The 21,240-nt window shown below is 46.3% G+C and overlaps 1 protein-coding gene across 4 annotated transcripts in view; it reads right to left on the bottom strand.

Annotated features, from left to right (window-relative positions):
- The window catches only part of Lnx1 (ligand of numb-protein X 1), a 102,601-nt gene that overhangs the window by 79,433 nt on the left and 1,928 nt on the right, over positions 1-21,240 (bottom strand). For 2 of the 4 annotated variants that reach the window (NM_001108358.1, XM_087583776.1), the window contains 1 exon segment: positions 6,010-6,486. The exons of the other annotated variants lie outside the window; for them this stretch is intronic. In NM_001108358.1, the coding sequence (NP_001101828.1) occupies positions 6,010-6,401 (392 nt within the window). In that variant the 5' untranslated portion in view covers positions 6,402-6,486. 4 annotated transcript variants of the gene reach the window in all.

Genomic DNA, 21,240 nt, shown 5'->3' with positions numbered 1-21,240 from the left:
CTGTTAGGCAGGAGTGAGTCAGAGCTGGTGGACAGCAGTAAAGAGGAAGCTGGAGTTGGTACTAGCTGCTGAGGTGACCAGCTTGAGATTTGAATCCCAGCTCTGTGTCATGCTGGGCGTCAGAGTCACACTGCTTACCCTCTCTGAACTTCCTCCCCTCTGAGAGAGCAACAGTCATAACAGCATTTTACCTCAGAGTCTTGTTATGGAGGCACAACGAAACTATGCCTGCATCAGTCAGTAGTTTCTGATGACTACTAGCGATTGTGGCTTGCTTATCCTGGTCTCATTTCTTTTCCTCCCTCCTAGACTGAGAAGGAAGGCATGCCGCCATCTTTTTCTAAATGTGGGTTTTAGCAAGTTCTGGTGCGATCTCTTCTTAGACACGCATGCCCTAGAGGATAAACCCTAACTCACACGTAGCATGCTGTATCCACCATGACTTGGTAATGATGGCATGGCAGGGTGCTGCTGACAGCTCAGTAGGTGTTCTGGGAAAAATAGAGGGGGGCTCATCCGTTGGTCTCCTTGCCTTTCAGGATGGACAGATGAAGGAATGAGAACATAACATAAAAATGAACACATCCTTCCTGTTGTTCCCTTGTCACGTTGTGGCCACCCACCAGATATCCAATCTTTCTTCTAACAGAACCCATGTTTATTTGTGACAGTAACCCACTTGGACTCTCTTGCAGATGGGTGGCCCTGGATTCACACCAATAAAGCTTAAGCAAATCTCACTGGTAGAGACATTCCGGAAAGGGCTTTAAAGGAAACAGTCTTGGCTCCCTCCCTGCCAGAAATCTTGATGAGATCCTATGTCGAGCAGCCATTTTGGGAACACTCGGTGACAAGCTTGAGGGTGGACACTAAACTGAAAAGCAGAAGGAAGTCTTGACGCCTGATGGCATCAGGGTGACATCATCTGGGTCCCAGCCTTGCTACCTGAGACTTTGTGTTCCATGAGAAAAAAGAGAACTTCCAACTCCTTATTCCTGCACCACGTGATGTCCTCCTGCCCGCCAGACGTAATCCCAATCAGAATAACTCCCTTGGGGATCAGGGCTCTCACTAGGAATAACCACGCATTGTTCTACAGCTTCCTTCAGAGTAAACAGCCCTAACCCCAATCCTTGTCTGTCCTCTATGTCCTGCAAGGCCCCCAGCTACCCCCCACTGCTTCTCATTTTCCTTTCTCTTTGCAAAACAGAGATGAGGTGAGCCCCCAGTTGGGCTCAGGGTTAGAGAGTCACGATAATGGGAGGCATGGGAGGCACGGTGGTGTATAACGGTGGTGTATAACTTTAATCTCAGCTCTTAGAGAGCAGAGACAGGTGGATCTCTACTGAGTTCAAGGCCAGCCTGGCCTACATAAGCAAGTTCCAGGACAGCCAGGGTTAGACCCTACGTCAAAACAACAAAACTCTAGAAAGTCACTCTAAGAAGGGATACCAGTGTGGATATTCAGCCAACCAGAAATGGCCAAGCAGACAGGTCCCAAAGTGACACCCTGGCTTCCTTCTTCCTGAAGTGAAATCCTGCCTAGACTGTGAACAGCCAGCTAAGTCTGTATTGTACTGAAAACAACAGAAAAGGGTCCCTGATAGAGGCAAGAGCTGCAGAGGGCCTGGGGCAGAACTTTGAAGACGAAAGTCCCAGGACATTGGCCAGACTTAATCAAGACCCTCTTCTGAGAACCTGCAGTGAGGTGGGGCTTGAGCCAATCGAACCATGTTTTCATTCTAGCCTCTTTCAATCACTGAGTGATGATTTCTTTTTCCTTGCCAGTAGGTGCTTAGGTAGGGTCCGCTCTATTACCTACCACTTTTAAAGAGTAAGAGACATGGGGCTAGAAAGGCAGCTCAGCCACTGAAGGCTAAGGCTCAGAACCAAACGTCAGGACAGTAAGAGAGACAGAGAGCTTGTCCCGTGAAGCAACTCCGAGTGGGATGCTTTCGGCACCTCTTCTTAAGTCTTCCAAGATTAGTTTCCTCAGAAGCAGAAATCCCAGCCTCTTTCATTAGGACTTAGGCTATTATGGTTCTTGGTAAATGTCACACATGCCAATGAGGTTGTCATATAGTGAAGATATGACAAATTGACTTAAGTCCTCCTCTGAAGCAAAGGCTATCAGGCTGGTTCTATTCACTCACAACAACAGGAGATATGGAGAGATACTTCCCAACCAGGCCCTTTACTGAAGCCTCCTGACATCGTCTGTCATTATACTTTGGTTAAGAAAGCTGCCATCCAACTCAACCAGCCCTGTCCTCCTAACTGGGAACCCTCAGCAGACACATGTGACATCATCTAAAGGCATAGAAAAAGGCAGAAATCAAGAGAATCAATCAAATTCCACACACTGGGTCCCCAGCTCCCAAAACTCCCTGAGTGCTCTAGTCTGAGGTTGAGTATCAGCAATGGGCCAGTAACTCTAAGCCACAGTTCATCCTGTGTGTTTTACCAATGCTTTCCCTAGCATAGGTACTGAAGGCCACCGTGTGAAGATGGCTGGAATCCTGAAGGACACAGCATCTGCTTGCAGATGTTATGCAGCTGTACCCCAGACACAAGTCTGCCATTCATTGAAGATGTGAAATTCAGTGGCACAGGCAGGAGAGGTTCACGAGCCCTACTCTCTGACATCATCAGTTTACAATGGACCACGTACATGGTAGACTTAAGAGTTTTCATTACCACAAACTTGGTATGCATAGTGCACGCTAAATACACCCCCATTAATCCACTCCACAATGCACTGATAGTTAAAGCACGATGCTGTGCACCATGAATATATTATTGGAGACAGGGCATTAGGCACCCATACTAGCCTTGGACTCCCTATAGAGTTAAGAGTGACCTTGAACTCATGATCCTCCCGCCTCTATCATTCGAGTGCTGGATAACAGATGTGCACCACTGTCCCTGGTTGATGCGACGCTGGAGATCATACCCAAGGCTTTGTGCATGGTAGTCAAGCGCTCTACCAACTGAGCTATATTCTCAGCTCAGCAATTCTCAATTTAAAGAGAGTTTCTATGTATATCTACCAAAGAAAGAGACAAAAAGAATGATCAACAATGCTAAATTGTTGGATATGGTGGTCAGGAGATGGGGACAGGAAGATCAAGATTTTAAAGTCATCCTTAGCTACAATATAGAGGTCCAGGCCAATTTCCTCTTCATGAAAAGTCATGTCAAAAATTGAGAAAAAAAAAGATCAAAATGTCTTCACAAAAGCTCTCCTCAGAATATCCACAGGGCCATGGTCTCAACCGTCAGTCCCATCACATCCTTGAGGTAAAGAGACACTTGTCTTCTGGTCATCTGAATCTTCCAGTTCAACAGATACCTAAAACAATGGCTACTGGGTCTTCTTAATATTCCATTCAAAAGAAAGAAAAGGTGGTCTACTGACCAGTAATGGCCAAGGCTTATGAAGGATAAGAAGGCAGGCCCAGGGTTAGCTCTGAATTTTTAAGTTTTTGCAAACAAATACTTGGGGCTGGTGATGGAGGGTGTCTGTGCATATATTAAGCACTTCATGACTAATATGTATTTTGGGAAATGCTGGTGTCGATCTACTTAGGCAGCTCTAGTGTGGAGGGAGAGGTGCAAAGGCAGGTGTTGAGGCCCATGCTTCCTTGAAGTGGGGGTTTCCTCCCCAGAGAGCCACAGCTTGAAGAGGTAGCTGAATTTCTGTCAGTCTGGGGTTCCTCCCTCACAGCTCTTTCCCAAGTGTGCATCATTACCAATTGTGTGACTGCCAACACTTTTCCCAGCTTCCTTGAGATGTTCTAGTCACGGGGTAGCGTGGGCAGGTGGATGAATGAAAGTTCTGTTGGGGCAGCTAAGTATGGATTCCTTTCCCTGTAGCCCCATAGGGTCTACCCCAGCTTGCTATCCCCCATCACTGCTTGGTCATGCTCAAGGAGGAAGCATCTAGAAGCTGAAAGGGTGAGAAACAAGAGCCTCCCTTACAGCCCCAAAGGAATTCAGCCCAGACACCCCATGATGTCTGTTGGGTGAGTCCCAGCTGGATTGAATTTACTGGATTTCTAACCCTTTAGACAACTCTGAGATAACAAATTTGAGTTATGCAAAGTCAGAAAGTGTGTGATTACTTGTTACAGCAGCAACAGGAAATTAATACATCCCAAGTAGAAAAAAAAAAGATGGAAATATGGCAATGGCACACATTCAGATTCCTGCCAGGGCCATTTCTCTTTAGGCCTCCTATATTCCCTACCCAGCATGCTCACTGGTCTTGGCATAATTGTACAGAACCTACTTTACCTTTGACCTTGGGCTTACTTTCCTTTTCACAATGCCTCTGATAGCAAGACAATATTATCAGCAAAGGTCACCAACATGCTCCTTCCCCACCACATCCTCTTTGGGGAAAGCCTTGAAGTGGGTCTCCATGTCTGAAGGCAGCATTTACTGCAAACCTACACTGGAAACATCTGGATGGACATCTTGAGTTCGCTGGCTTAACCAGCATGGTAAACATGTGCTAAACATTGCATGCAGGCCTTGTATGAGAAAAGCTTTCATGTTTGAGAATGAACTCATGTCTCAGAAGATAAAGCCACAGATTCATGACCTAAGGTATGTGACCTTTAAAAAAGCTACCTGCACCTCCTCTTGCCCTGGCCATGACAGGAACCAAGGTAAACACAAGCCTGTGGATTTCCTCTTACAAAATGACTGTGGTATTATTGTTCACAGTTGATTAAGCACCTTAAGTATACTGAGAAGAGCTCCTCATGGGGAGTAGGCCCAGAGCTACCAGTGAGGCCATCCACACAGGAATACCCAGGCACAGAACAGCAAGAAGGGACAAACTGAGAAGCAGATGGGAGAGCGGGGGATGCCAGTCACCAGCAGCAGGTAGCATATCTCCTTTCTGCCACCAATGTGTGTACCTTGGCCAAAAGAGAAACAGAAAGTCACTCAGAGGGTGTTCTGGCTGAGTTTGTGTCACCTCGACATGCCTACAGTCATCTGGGAAGATAGGACCTCAGTGGAGAAGATGCCTCCATCAGATTGTCAGGAGGCAAGTCTGTGGGACGTTTTCTTGATTAATGACTGATGTGGGAGGAGAGCCCAGCCCAGTGGGGGTGATACCACCCTTGTCCTGGATGCTCTAAGAAAGGAAACTGAGTAAGCCAGGAATCGTCGTTCCTCTATGACCTCTGCTTCAGCTCCTACCTCAGATCCCTGCCTCGACTTCCTCTCGTGATGGACAGTGATTGGGATGTGTAGGCCAAAGAAACCGTTTTCTTCCCAAGCTGCTTTTGGTCATGGTGCTTATCACAGCAATAGGAAGCACACTAGAATGAAGGGTGATGCTTTTCTGATTTTCTCACTTAAAAATTCAGTTGATTTATTGAAAAGAACTTGTTATTATAGAACCCAACTCTCTATATGATGAACGTATGTTAATAAAAGAATTAAGTAAATGGATGAATGTAGAGCCTACATTAATTAAAGAGAGAGATGGTTTGTTTATGGAAGGATTTCTTTGGGTTCATAGTTTCAGAATTTCTGTTCATCCTGGTGAAGAGGACATCCAGGAAAAAGAGAGAAAAGAAGGAAACGTGGACCTCAGAGGTAGGCCCTGGTGAGCTATTTCTTCCAGCGAGGCCCCATCTCTTCAAGCTTCTGCTCCCTCCACAAAAAACACTGCTGGCTGAACATGGAGCATTTTGAAACATGACCTGGTGGTGGTATTTGATACGTAAGCCCTAGCATTCACACCACCAGTTTTCCGAACCATAAACACATGAGCGCATGCCCACGACTCAGTCCTACTTAGTGACACTTCCTCACATTAGTTCACAGCCATAAACACCTAGCATGTGTCGTATTGGAACAGATCTCTTCACTGGTTCCAAAGTACAGGCACCCTACAGAGTGCCAGGGCACTGGGAATGAGTCCTTGCTGCACGCTTGTGGATGTCTTTCTAGCTGGCCCCAGGAAAGAAGAAAGAGAAGGGCTCCTACCTGGTCTGGAAATGATACTGGAGATTGCAGCGCTGGAGCACCTCGGAGCAGTGCTCTGTGAATGGGCAGTTGACCAACAGCTTGTTGAGAAGCTTGTTGACCAAGATGTTGGATTTCTTGCAGTGCTGCAGAACCACAGGCTTTCGATCCACAGGGCAGAAGTCCTTCTCCACCAGGAAGTTGGTGAGACACAGGGTACAGTAGGTGTGTCCACACGGAGTGTCCAGAGGGTCTAGCAATGCTTGTAGGCAGATGTGGCATACGAGGTCGTCGTCTACATCTTCTGTGTATGTGTAGAAGTGGTTTTCCTCTGGGGAGTGGTTTTGGCCACACACTACGCACAGGGGCTCGGGGCTGGGATCTGGGTCGTCAGCAAGGTCTGGTTGGTTCATGGCTGAGTAGGGATTAGGAAACCCAGGAGAGCAGACTTTCCTCAGGGGCAGGTCAAGATATTCTAAGAGTCACCCACATGCAAACCTACAAAAGAACAAGGTAGCTCATGTTCACACCACAGCCTGAGGAGGGGAGCAGAGCTTCTGTGAGTGTGGCTGAGGTGACTGTGAGTGAGGGACTGAGAAGGCCAGGCCCGAGAACCTACTCTAAAATGCTCAGGTGACTAGTTTTGTCTTACCCTACCTCTCTGTTTTGTATCATAGGAATAATGCGTGCCAACAATAGCCCTATCTTAGTGGGTTAATAATCACTTGGGACCTGTCCACTGGTAAACTGTGTAGCTCACACACAAGAGATATAATTTGTTAAGAAAATTGAATCAGATGACTCCTCATTACCTTTCTCATCAGTCTGGTTATCACTAGTGAAGTAGCCTCTGAGTTCAAACTTTCCATTACTGTGCAAGGATGAGTTGACCAGCGAAGGGTAGAGTAGCCATAGTCCACCTTATCGGGTGATGTGAGGATGAAGTAAGTTTGCTGAAGATGTTTGATTTTTCATAAGGCATACACAACAAAGTATCGATTAACTACTAGTAATTTTCTTACGTGCGTTTTGGAATTGATTTTGTCTTTGGTCTATCTCTGTTGGCCTAGAAAATGGAGCTCCCGTTCCTACAAGAGGATCTTTCTGATTTGTCATAACAGGAGACTTTGATGGCAGTAGTCTTTGATTCAATTACATATTGATACTTTCCCCAGAAGAATACCACGGCAGTATGTCTTTTCCTTTGATACGGAAAGAGTTCCCAAAGAATGGGATTTTCCCCTGACTTTAGACCTTGGAAGTTTCTTAGACAATCAATAAAGACTCCCAATTACCAACTCTAAGTCAGGCTGTGAGCTGACAGGGAGACATCAGGGACTTATGTGAAGGATACAATTTTAGGAGTCCTCAGTTCAGAGAGGAGGTGGGCATTCACATAACTTGGCAGAGACCATGCAACCATTGTCTGCCGGGACTCTGCCATTGTTTATGGAAAGGGCCCATTTAGCCTCCTGTCCAACCCTCCCCTCCCTTCCCCTCCAACACAACCCTTTTTTCTTTTCAAAAATAAGTCAAGACTTCCTACAAGGACATGAAAACACATGAAGTAGACAGAAGGTATGAGCATATAGAAGGGGCATGGCTGTCACGGACTGAACCACATCTTCTTTTCCAAACCTTCTGAGCTCGTTTGCCTCTAAACACAACTTTACCTCAGGAAAATACATGCCTTCCCGCTTGCACTGAGTTTACTTTTCTAAACTCAGCTAGGAAACCTGAAATGTCAGAGCCCAGCATTTTACTTCTCTCTTCATGAGACCACAGAATGCATATGGTAGAGGGGAGAAGCTACTGTCAGTCAAGAGCAAGGAAACCCCATAGCTGCTATATGTCCTCGGGACTCTGAGAAGGCACCGGAAGTTCAAAGGAAGTGCTTTCAGGGAGACCGGAAACAATTAAAATAAATGTGAGAATGGGAATGGGCCGCCCAAAAAGTTGTCATCTTACTGTAAGGAAAAAGATGCGGAAAGGTAAAGGGAGGCTCTAGGTCTTTGGAGATTCTTCTAGCCTTGTGGCATACGCCCCCACATGCTCTGGTCTTCCCCTTTCTCATTCTGCTGTAAGGAGACAGCCTAACAGAAAGCCAGGCAGCAGCTGCAGGCACCAATGAAAAGGTAACTGCTTTGAGTGCCATTCCTTTCTCAGCAACATGAAGGGTGATTTGTAAAGTGTGTTCCCAGAAGAGCCTTACTCAGGATCTTCTGGAGGAAAGATAATGGGAGAAGACACGGAGAAACCATGTCTCCCTTGCTGTGGTCTGGGAAGAAATATCTCCCAAAGGTCCACCTGTTATAGGCTTGGTCCCCAGGCTGCTGCTACTGGGAGGAGAGGGTGTGGAGCCTTTGAGAGGTGAGGTACAGGGCTGGTCATACAGTCGTTGGGATGTGCCTTTAACGTTTTATTGTTATTATAAAGGATCGCATAAGGGTGTCTCAAGCATATATACAATGTACGTTAAACATATTCCAGTGCACACCCCCCACTGCTCTCTTCCTCTTAGCCAATCCAGATGGATGTTTTTATAACTTTGCTTCTAAACGAGTTTAGCATTTCCCATGTGCTAGGCCCTGTGCTGAGGACATTATTAGATTGTGTCATTTTATCCTCTCAAGACCTCATGACATTTTGTTTTGTTTTTAATTAAACTGATCAGGAAACTGGAGCATAGCACCTAAGTGACTGGCCAGACACACCCGAAAGGAAACTAGGCAGGCCGAGCTGCCAGACTCTCCTCCTCCTCCTAACCTTCCCACCCTCTGTCTCCCAGTCTTCCTCCAGCACGAAATGGTCAGAACTCCATTTATACTCTAATAATGTAACTACTTCCCTATGAAAAAAAGACCTAGGAAACCAGAAGGATTTAAATCTCTTTAGGTCTCACTGCAAAGGCTCTGAGGAGATGGAGTCCTTGCCCCTAAGGAGAATGGCAGTGCCCCAGGGTCACAATTACCCACAAGGTTAGCAAGCATAGCAGGGTTCAGCTCCAGTGCCCTTCACGTCCCTACTTCCTCCCCTCTCCCAACCTCGCCTCCAGCCGCCCTTCCCTTTCTCCCACTCCTACTCCCCTTTCCTTCCCTCTCAGAGCAATGACTCGCTGGCTCTTGGCCAGATGGTAAACCAACTTCTTAATGTAATGTTAATGTAAACACCACTTATATTTTTTGTATGAATTTACTTTAGACTAAATAAAGTCTACATAAATAAAAAACAGGCCACGGGAGCATTGGCTGAACAAGCAGTTTGGGCTTTACAGCAATGAACTAGGTAGACCTTAGAAAATAACATTCCCCACCCCCGTTTACATGGCAGTTCTTTTTGTGTTTCTATCTTGTGAACATGTAACACATATCACCTTGCTATAACATAGAACATATCCTGCTTCTAGACATACATGAGCCTAGCTATTGGGGTGAGAGGACTCATTTATATCAAGAATCATTTCATCTAACAAAGAAACATGTTTCTCCCCTAAAAAGTAGAGTCCAAGTCTGACATAGGTAGAGAATGTTTGTTTAAATCTGTTCAGCATGGTAGGCCTGTCTTTTTGACCCTAGCTGAGGAGGGCAAAGAGATGCAAGATGTGGCTTTCATACAGTTTAGAAACAGAAAACAGAAAGCAGAAGTCTTGGTTGGAGATCTTAGTCTCCCACATTGAACAACAATCCCTCCCCTTTTCTTTTCACTTATAAGAAAAATGTACCTTTCAGACGTTGTCACAACCTAGAATCAACTGGAGGAAGAGTCTCAATGAAGGATTGATTTTCTCCTTTGGGTCAACCCTGGAGCATGTCTGGGGTGGGACTGTCTCAATTATGTCAATTGATGTGGAGAGATCCAAGCCACTGTGGGTAACACCATTCCTTAGGCGAGGGAGAGCCCCTGAACTGTACAGAAGTGGAGAAGCATGCATTGCTCTTTTCTCTCTAAGGTGGATGTAATGGGCCCATTTCTCTACAGCCCCAGCCACAGTGCACAGTGATGGACTGTAATCTGGAGACATCGGCTGCAACACACCCCTTTCTCCTCTAATTAGCTTTGTCAGGGTATTTTTATCTTGGTAACAGCAATGAAACTCTAACAGGAGCCCACTGTAACAACATGGCCCTGGTGTGCTGCAGACACCCTCTTTTTCCTTCCGGGACACCCTTAAAGCTCATAGAAAGCAAATGAATAAATACATCACTGGGCTCCACTGAGAAGGTTGCATTCTTCTATTGAAAGGACCAATTTCGGCCTAAAGCATCCCTTAAACTGAATCCTGAATCCCTGTTTCGTACAGTAATGAGGAGATTCTGTGTTATTCCAGGAATTGAAGGATTATTCCAGCTGGCACATAGAGCTCAGGGGTTGAGTTCTTGCCTAACACGCACAAGGCCCAGAACACCAAAACCAAACAAACAAGGAAATAAATAAGGAGAAAATTAAGATGTCCCCATCCCCCGACATAGAGGGTTGGTAGTGTCTTGCGTTGGTATCCTTTCAAAGCTGACACATAGACACTGCATTGAAAGGAAGTTTTGAGAGTTGATCTTAGATCAGATATTAATGACTTTATAAAATAAATCATTCCACCCTCGGGTAGGGAAATGTTCACACACTGAGGGATTTGTCTCCCTGTGACTCCTCTCCTCTCGAGGATACACAGAATTATCCATGGAGTTCTTTAGTGTGTCAGTATTTGAAGACATGTCTTTCTCTAGACTGAACTGGATTCACCCAGTATTTCTTCAGGTTTCTGGTCTCAGTGAGGCTATTTATCTCTCATCAGCAAGCACCCTAACTTGTCTGTGGATCTCCTACAATGCCTGGAAAGAGCAAGCTCCAAAACTCCAGAATAGAAAGGAGCCAGTGACTGTGCCTGTGATCTGACCCGCAGCCAGCATAGGATGCTTCACCTGCAGCCAGCATAGGATGCTTCACCTGCAGCCAGCATAGGATGCTTCCTTGCTGCTGCCGGGCGGCCACACAGGAGATGCTGCCCTGAGGGACTGGTCAGAATAGTGTGTGTGTGTGTGTGTGTGTGTGTGTGTGTGTGTGTGTGTGTGTGCGCATACCTCTTTGTGTGTGTGTGTGCATGCCTGTGTGTGTGTGTGTGTGCATGCCTCTGTGTGTGTGTGTGTGTGTGCATGCCTCTGTGTGTGTGTGTGTGCATGCCTCTGTGTGTGTGTGTGTGTGTGTGTGTGTGAGAGAGAGAGAGAGAGAGAGAGAGAGAGAGAGAGAGAGAGAGAGAGAGCGCTCCAGATGTGAGCATTTAATGGATTCAGCCAACCACAGGTCAGGGGAAAAGGAAGCCATCTATGCTAAATATGTAGCCTTTATCATTTTCCTAAAGCTCCAGCATGGCACTACTCCTACATCATATTAGATATTTTAAGTAATATGAACAAGATTTAGGGTACGTTGGAGGATGAGTGATTATTAAATGTAAACACAGCTCCATTTTGTGGAAGAAACAAGCCATCTGTGGATTTGGGTGTCTGTGGGTGGGAAGGGATTTCTAGAAGCTTCTACACTGCAGAGGGACAGCAATCTCTCCAAAGGTAGGCAGGCAGACAGATGGAGTATCTCTGGTTATAAGAGATCTAGGGTTATAAGGAAAAGCATGGAGCTTGTAAAGGCATAAACAAGGTCTGTGGACACGGTTGAGAAGATGCAAAGCTATTTTGTGGCTCTGTATAAACAGAAAGAGGCCTTCAACACCTAAACATCTGGCATTAGAGTCCACAGTTTTCCGTTACTCTCTAGGACCGATGGCATTTGGGGACGCTTATGGCTATTTCATTCATCTCATTTTTAAATGATGTATGAACAACACATAATGCAAGAAAACAGAACTGGAAAGCAATTAAACAGTCAGTCGGTGACATTTTGTCACCCAAAGCATAAATATTAAAATTTGGCAGCATGTGAAAAGGCAGAGGTGATAAGCAGAGAGAAGCCCAAGGGAGAGGGACCTGACCTTCCAGCTCTACCCACCCGAATCACCCACAAAAGACACCCGGTACTGAAAACAGAAGTGTCGGGGGAGAATGCTTGTCACCCTAGAGGGTGACAGTCGTCCCAACCCAGGGAAAAGGCGTTGCTGGACAGCCTTGGCTGCTGGAAACTCCTCACTATCACGCTACCTTGAGAAAGCCCCCATCGAATCCATCTCTAAATAACAGACACACTTATCCCACAGGCGCTGTGCTGGCGCCGTCACAGCCTGAGGTGAGAAACAAATGGGAATTCCCAAATAACCAGATTCCTAACCTGATCTTTAAGAGTAGTTCCCGTCCTTCATCATAGTCTGTAGCCTTGCTTTTGGTGTTTAAAAAGCTTCACTGTCACCATGGTAACACACCCAGGTGTTTCCAAAGAGGTTTAACTGAGGCACGAAGCCCCATTGCCAACGTGGGCAGTGCCAGTCTAAGGTTGGAGCCCTGGACTGACTACAGTGGGGGAGAGGGGAGATGGAGCTGGGCTCTAGTACCCAATTCTCTCTGCTTCCTGACTGAATATAGGGGGCCAGCAGATCCTATCTTCCCTCCTCCATGGACCGTATCCTTCAATGCATGAGCAGAAACGAACCCTTACCTGGATTTCGTCATGTTTTCCATCACAACAAGGGGGAGACTAATGTAAAGACTATTAAAGTCGTGGTTGCTGAGCTTTCTTTGCACCTCAAGGCGAGCGCCTTGTTTGCTTTCCCTGTAACCAAGGCCTTATCGGTATTTATTTCTTAGAAGTTCAAGTAGAGAAAGTGGGGCGTCAACCCTGTGGCTCAGACCCGGCCCTGATATTAACTGCCTTGGTGAGCCTTCACATTTCCCATGCATCACCCCTGGTAGCCAGCCAGCAGCAATGAGGAAATGGTGGACTCGGTCCAGTGCCTCAGAGGTGTGCCGCTAAACTAAGCAAGCTCTGAAGTGATTGCAGCTCCACCTCACTTCGTGCTTGGTAGAGACGCCAGGTGCACAACTGGCCGCCGGGTTCACAAGAGGGAAGGGTGGAGCTCCATTCCCAGAGATAAAGCCCCTGGGTCCTGTGGGAGCTTCACTGTGTGAGCACAAACAAGTAACAGTTTTCTGTGTCCAGGACATTGCCCAGAGTGTGGCAAACAGCAGGAGGCTCTGCCCTACTGAGAGGCAGTCATCTCATGATTCAGGGGAGGGTGGGGACAAGATCCCTGAGGTGTAGGTCACCCCATCCCCCTGCCTCAGGCTCCTGAGTACTGAGGTTACAAGTGTCTACCACCGCTCTGGGCGTCGTTTGGTAACGGTGACTTAAAGTTGTGTGTGTCCCTCAACCCAACCCTTATGTTTTACAAATATATACAGACCACACCCACACCAAGTGGTCATACAGGTAATTTGGCTCCAAGAAATAGAGACTGGGGAGCAGGGTTTGGGGAGATAGCTCAGCTGGTGAGGTGTTTATTTGAAACCACAGGAACCTGAATTAGATTTCCAGATCCCACAAAGCAAAACAAAACACACACACACACACACACACACACACACACACCAAACAAACAAGCAAACAGCCAGGCAAACAAAAGCCATGCCCATGGCATGAGCTTTAATCCAGCACTGAGGAGACAGATTCCTGAGCCAACCTAGCAGATGGGAAAACTAGAGGTCAAATGAGAGCCTCTGCCTCAAAAAGCCAGGTGGATGGTGGCTGAGGAATGACACCCAAGGTTGTCCTCTGGTCCTCTATCCTCCACATACACATGTGTGTAGCCACATCTACATGTACACCCTGCATGAACCTAAACACCCATGAAGGGTGTAAAACCTGAATCTGGTCTGGTGGTGTAGGCTCAGTGATAACATGCTTCCCTCCCTGGGATGTGTGAGGCCCTGGGTTCAGTCTCCAGCATCACAGAACACCAGAACAAAAAAGACACCTACAAAGCCCCTAGGTGTAGGGTTTTTGTTGATAATGCTTTAAAACTTAAGGGGAGAGTGCTGTTGGACAACATGGTGACTTAGCATTTTGAACTGGCCTGGGAGGGGGCGGGTGTTGCATGGCTGGGGGCGGGGGGGGGGGAGGCACACCAACCATAGCCGGTCACTCATTCCTCTGCAGAAGCTTAACCATGGAGAAGCCCAGTGGACTGGTGCCAATGACTGCTTCCCACAGTGGCCCTGGCCACCTGCTCTCCCTCTCTAAGGAATCTGCCTGGCAGGCATGTTTGTCTCAGTAGTGCTCTGGTCCGGGCTAAACCTCATAAAATAGGTTATTTGTAGGAAAGGCAGTTCCCAAAGTTGAAATAAGATCCATCTCTCTTCCTTGACCTTATTTATGCCTTAAGTCTCAGATTCATTCAGTGACGGCTCTGATAATTTGTGATCATTTTAATAAGTACTGATTATGAATGGAGATACATTATTCCTTGCCTCACAGAATTGTATATAATTCAATGACCTGAATACAAAGAGTCAGTCACTTATGGGATAAAAACCTATCTTTGAACTAGGAAGGAGAGTCGGAGGAGGAGTCTGTGTGTGCACAGGGGAGGGACCCGCCTTCACCTTGGGAGAAGGAGGCAGGTACTCACAGCCTGCTATGAGGGTTGGAGGGTTGTGGTTAGATCTGCTTCTCCTTAACTTCTAAATCGCTGGTCTCAAAGAGGGAGCAAGAGACTCATTAATGAAATCTGCAAATGACATTCGCCTGCAAAGTGTTTCAAACACCAGAAAGAACAGAAAAATATAAAGGGTCTCTACAGAGGTCAGAATCTGCCAGGAAATGACAGAACTGAACAAGGAGAGACGGCAGAACACATCTGGAGTGAATAACCAGGAACGCAGACACTCAGAAAGTGGGAAAGCCAAGGGAAGTGGTTGATGGAGCAGAGTCCCCGGGGGTTAGCCAATTGCATATGAGTTCTAGACTCCGGGGGATGGCTTTTCACAGCCTTCCAGAAAAAAGTATCATCACCCTTGACGGGAGACCTCACCAGGCTTCCCCTGGATGTCATGGTGCACCTGCCATGGGTTGGTCTGTAAGTGTTCTGTCTCAAATAAGATACCCTCTAACATCCTAGCCTATAAACATGGAGTCCTGCAAACCATACACAGTTAAGGCAAAGTATTTCATCTGAGCAAGGACTCTATTACAGCTGAGCGTCAACACTGACTCCTGGGAAGAGCTGACTTTAGGGGAGTGAAAGAACCTGGAAGCAGCTGCCCTCCCTCTTAAAGATCACCATAGCAGGAAGTGACCTTTCCTTCCTCCTTTCCTTCCTTCCTTCTTTCCTTCCTTCCTTTGAAAAGATATTCTTCTTGTATTTATTGAAAGGTAAGCACAAGAAGAAATATATTTGAATTCTTAACATTTTTCAACTATTTCGGTTCCGTAGATGTGTGCTAACTGCCCTGTCCATGATCCCTATTTGTCTTGAACTCTGGGGACTCCCAGAAAATTTCATGCCATCTTCATGTCCTTCAAGTTAATTAGGAAAATAGAGGTAGATGAATGGTATGACACAGGGGGCAAACACAGTTGATGGTGCTGAAGCTTTGAAGGACAAGAAACAAGGGAACCACCTAGTCAGGCCCGGGAAACTTAATGGACCACCTGGTTCCTCAGAAGGATCACAAAAGGCGACTGCGGTTGAGATGCAGAGCACACGTGTGCTGGGGGTCAACCTTCTGCACCACACATACTGGGCACTGGTGGTGCATGCCTTAGTCCTAGCACTCAGGAAGTAGAGATAGGAGGAGGAGAAGTTCATCCTCACCTATAGAGGGAGCTCAAGGCCATCCTGGGCTCCATGAGACCCTGTCTTAAAAAAGTTTAACAAAACCCAAAGACAAACAAAATGGAGCAGGATTTTGTAAGTCCTGAGGGGAAAGAGCCTGGCCAGACACTGCCATCAAGGACGAAGAGTCACAGGTTGGTGGCTCTACGTGATTTTAAAACATTCTTTAATGTTTTATATAGAAGTCATAGTTTTTTGTTTTTGTTTTTGCTTTTTTTTTTTTTTTTGCTTTTTTTTTTTTTTAAAGTCAGGCCCTTACTATATATGTAGTGCAGATACTTACAGTGTAACCCAGGCTGTCCTCAGACTCATGAGCCTCCCTCAGCCTCCCAAGGGCTGGGACTACTGGTGTGAGCACAACATGTAGCTTAGAAATTATATGATTTGGAGTTGGGCAAGGACCGTAGCTTCTCACCACAGGGGGAAATGGTGTTTCGACATATCTAGGGGTGACATGCCTGCTACTATTCCAAATCCGTCCAGTGACAGAGGCCTGGGTAGTTTTCAAAGATCCACAGTCTTTGTGACTTTGGCTGTTGGCTCCTGTTCTGTCTTTCAGTGCTTGGCATATGCCACATGACTCCTTCAGAGCATGATGCCCATCCCCCAAATTAAGGACAGCATTGCTGGTTCTCCCTTGTCTTCTCTCTGTCTCTGGTCCTTCCTAGTGTCTTCGTAAGCAGTCCAGGTGATGTCAAAGATTCTCCTAGGACACTTTTTAATTTGTGAAGGTCCCTTGACACAATGGTACTTGCAAGTAGACATTTATCTGTTTATCCCAGTGTGGGAGGGGTCAAGATTCATTTGCAAGATAACCTCCAAGAATATGGCTTCCACTGTAATCTATGTTGGCTTCTACGGCTGTCTTCCTGTAGATTTGTCACGGTGTGGATGGGAAGAACACACTAGGTCTTTAGTGCACAAAACCCTTACTAGTGTGCTTGAACACAGGGACTAAGGATGGAAGTGTCAAAGGCTGCCAACTCTCTTTGTTGCTTATACTGCACTCAGTAGGTCTGCACCAGTGGTTCTCAATCTGTGGGTCGAGACCCCTTTGGGGTTGAATGACCCTTTCACAGGAATGGGATATCAGATATCCTGCACTTCAAATATTTGCATTACGATTCCTAACAGCAGCAAAATTACAGTTATGAAGTATCGATGAAATAATGTTATGGTTAGGGGTTACCACAACGTGAGATATATTAAAGGGTCAGAGCATTAGGAAGGTTTAGAACCACCGGTCTACTCGAAGATTTCTCTGTGAACAGACAGAGATGGCTGTGTGTGTGAACGTCGGCTATAGAGTGAGTGAAGAGAGTAAAGTGATGTCCCACTTGAGAACATGGCCGTGGTTATCCCCAGACCTAGGAAGCTGACCCAATTGGGAAACTTGTTTTTTAAATATGTCATCAAGTATTGGATCTTGAGATGAGAGCATCTTGGATTACCTGAGTGATCTCTAAATCTAGTATCTTTAGGAGAGAGAGAAGAGAAGGGAGACTTAGGAGGCAAAGTGAAGACTTAGGAGGTCACCAAGTGACCTCAGGACCCAATGGACAAGGCAAAGGTAGATTCTCTCTGGCCTAGCTCCCTCAAAGATGGGAATGTGCCCCTGCTGATGTCTCCATTTCAAACATCTACACACTCTAGAACTGAAAAAATAAATGAAATTGTTTAAAACTTCCGAGTTTAAGGTCATCAGCTGTGGCAATCCCAAGAGACTAATCCAGGAGATTATACAACCCTAGAGGTGAGTCCTACAGGAATGTGGTAAATCTTCCCCATGGCCCACTCTAGCCCTTCTCCACATGGCTAAGTGACAGGGTAAACATTTTGAGATGGCAGCCACTAAGACTCCTGTATACTTAGAACAGCAATCCTTCCCCAGTGTAAAAATCTAATGATTTGCTTTTAGTTCAGTAATAGGTTACAATGCAGAGGTCTTGAGAGGTGACTGTGAAAGCAATTTACAAGGGCCCCCAGGGGCTACCAGTGGAATGGCTGAGCATGTGTATACTGATGAAGATGTCATACAAGTATGACCATGATTCTTAACGAGGAGTTTGAAAACACAAGGTGACTCATGTGTTAATGTGAGGATGTGTGCGCCTAAGCATGCTGTGTTCTAGTCAAAAGAGGTCACGTGACTGACAGACTGTAGTCACAAGCAAGCTATACAAATCATCTCAACAGATAGCAATGACATAGCTGAGCTTCCTAGCATGCGTGTGATGTTGCCATGCTGTGTGCCAAGAAGCTATTAAAGGAATTCCTAGAGAGCTTCCACTGTGCTGCTGGTGAAGTCTTTCGTGTCACTGTGACAAATGAATGCATCGAGCACAAGAAGCAAATCCGAGTCACCGGGAGGCAACGGTGACAATGGTGGCATTTAAATGTGGGTGCTCCAGGATAAAACTCTGGGTCAAGCAAACAATATTTGAGATGAAACTTGTGGCACGTGTTTGAAGTGCACTGGTCAACCCACAAACAACCAAGGGGAATGTGGCCCCCTAGGCAGGAGCAGGATTTCTTTGAGAGAGGTAGAAGAAGCAGAGAGGGATAAGAAAGAAGAAAACGCTCATTGTAAAGCCTGTGTGTGTCTAGTTGGGGAGTCATCTGCTTTGTCTGAAGTGGGAATGCCTCTGCTTCTTTCCATTTGAAAATATAAACATTGGAAATTTGTTGCTATGACTTTCAATAAGCCATTTGCCACAAGTTAGGGGATATGCTGGTACTAGACATGCATTTTTTCTCATGTAATACTTAGGACAATTGATTTTACATTATGTAATTTCATGTGAAGAAACATCTCAGCTGAAGAAACACAAATAATCGTTGGTCATCCATCCATCCATCCATCCATCCATCCATCCATCCATCCATCCATCCATCCGTCCATCCACCAATCATCATTCATTCATCTGTCTACCATCCATCCACCATCCATCCACACATCTATCCATCATCCATCGATACAACTATCCTTTATCATCCATTTATCTATCATCCTTCCATACATTCATGCACCCATCATCCACACATCCATCTGTCTGTCAACCCCGCCACCCGGTTGCCAAACATCCCAGGGGCTACATATGTGGGATAATTCTCACTGTCATTGACAATACACTCAGCTCCCCCCACCCCCCAGTCCCCCAGGAAACCTACTGCATTCTTGGAAACACCAATTCTCAGGAGGTGCTTTCTCTCCTTGATTTGAAGTCTGCATCTGGGTTGCTAAGCAGTAGGTCACCACAGTTTCCAGAGAACACAGAGTAAGGAGGGAATGATCGCAGGTGGGAAGTTAGAGGAGAGAGCCAACATTCTATGATGGTGATCTCAGCCCCCTGTAGTCTCTGTTCCCAGTGATTTCTATGGTTTTCATATCCATCCTCGTTCTTAGGAGACAGCACCTACTTAAAACCTAATTCCCCCAGGAAGAATGACACAGTCAATTGTTTGGGAACACTGTCAGAGAGCAGTCAATTTGCCACCCACATGAAAGCGAGTCTGTGATGCCGTCACATAAATATCAAGAATGGTTTCATGCTGCCAGGAAGTCCAGAGATACCCAGATAGGGAGGACCTACTTGAGAGCCTCTGTAGCCCTAAGCAAAGCAGATACTGAGAGGTGCAGCCGTGAGTTCCCTGCTGCAGGAAGATGTTTGGATTGGTCGTCTTGTACCCCAGATTGCTACACCTGCTGGTCTTTAAATAACCAGCCACCACACTGGCAAGCGCTCTACCTTAGAAGGCCAAGATTAACAACATGCTCTTGGTTAACAGGCTTTCCTTCTAAGCCTATGGGGATCTTTCCAGAATTATGCAGTGTTCAGTCGGGGCCTGTTTCTACCATTATGTCCAGGCTGACGCATGAGCTAAGCCATCTAACTGTAGTAGTCAATATAACATATCCATTCTAGAATTACATAGTGCTTAAACTGAACACCTAGCATGCGTCAGGCACCCCACATACGAACCCTGCATCTGTTCTCACAGAAATCCTGGGTACTTAAGTACCCAGCTTCCCGGACAATCAGACTGAGGCAAAGATATTAAGCTACCTCGTGCAGTCTAGCAATTGTGTGACAGAACTTGGTCTGTCTGATCCCCATGACCGTGCCTTCTTTTCAAGGACATCACAAGAGGACTAGCTAACACGGTGCCAGGGCCATTCCAAACAGGTTAAAAGGTTTGTCTAGCGCATAAAGAAGTCACATGATTAAGCTGGGCTTTGAGCCTAGACAGTCTGATGCCAAAGACCAGCTCTATTCTAGGATGTCAGCACCACCTCACCGGGGATTAAATGAATAAGACCATCATGCCCCAGTGAGAGGCACTGCCCACCCCTGCTCTTCGTTACTCTGACCCATACATTTAGGTAGAGGCTCTCTGTGTTCTATTGTAGGATGCAACGGTTTCAAATTGGGGGGTGGGGATGGGCAAGGAGTTCAAGGTTCTTCCTTAAAGTCCCCTTAGCAAGCTATAGTTTTTTTGAGGTTAGAATCCATAGTCCTCACTTCACTGGGCCCTTGCTCTTGAAGGGCAGAGACGTGTGTTACACTTTGAGAAAAAGGTGGGACCAGAAGAAGCTGGCAGTGGGTCTGGGCCCACATCTGCTCTGATGCAATGATTCAAGGTCACTGAAGGTTCAACATATTCTACTTGGGGGCTGGAGAGATGGTTCAGTGGTTAAGAGCACTGACTGCTCTTCCAGAGGTCCTGAGTTCAAATCCCAGCAACCATATGGTAGCTCACAACCATCTGTAATGAGATCTGAAGCCCTTTTCTGCTGTGGGCTAATATATAATAAATAGATCAATCTTTAAAAAAATCTCTACTTAAATGTGTGGATCTTATCCAAAGGACCCACGAGCCTTCCCCCTCCACAGAATGGTACAGGTTGCAAATTATCTGTCACCTCTCACACTGGCTTGGCCAAGTGCTCATGGAGTCTGAGGTGGAAGATGTTTACCTACAAGATTAGAGGGGACCAAGTACCCAAGGCCACTCAGGGTAGTAGCATGATTAAAACAGTCTGGGCTCCCTGCCCTCCAAACAACGATGACCTCTCCTGACAGCCTTTAAGAACTCACACTTTGTGGATGTGTCAAGAGATCACAAGAAGGAAGAGAGACCACTCCAGAGTTTGCTTCACCAAGGGCCAAGGGGGCTGGCAGGCACACGCTGCCTGGCTCAGGGAATGACAGCCCGTTCATTCTCCTCCCTCTGGACTGTTGTGTTTCTCCAAACTGTTAGCAGTGGGGTTAATTACTGACAATTAATTACAGTAATAAGAGCCGGGTCCTGAACCATTGCAGCCACAGGAGAGCTACATGGGCTCACACAAGTCCTCTAAGCTCCCAGGAAATTTCTTCCAGCAGAGAGGAACTTGTCTTTTATTTGTCCCTGACTCCAAGCTCACCTATACTCAGAGAACCACATTATAGCACATGGTACTTATCTCTCGTCCTACT

Source organism: Rattus norvegicus, chromosome 14 (genome assembly GCF_021556685.1).
Source record: "Rattus norvegicus strain SHRSP/BbbUtx chromosome 14, alternate assembly SHRSP_T2T, whole genome shotgun sequence".
NCBI lineage: Eukaryota > Metazoa > Chordata > Mammalia > Rodentia > Muridae > Rattus > Rattus norvegicus.
Note: the sequence above shows the minus strand (reverse complement) of the source record. Positions and strands in the feature narration are given on the sequence as shown.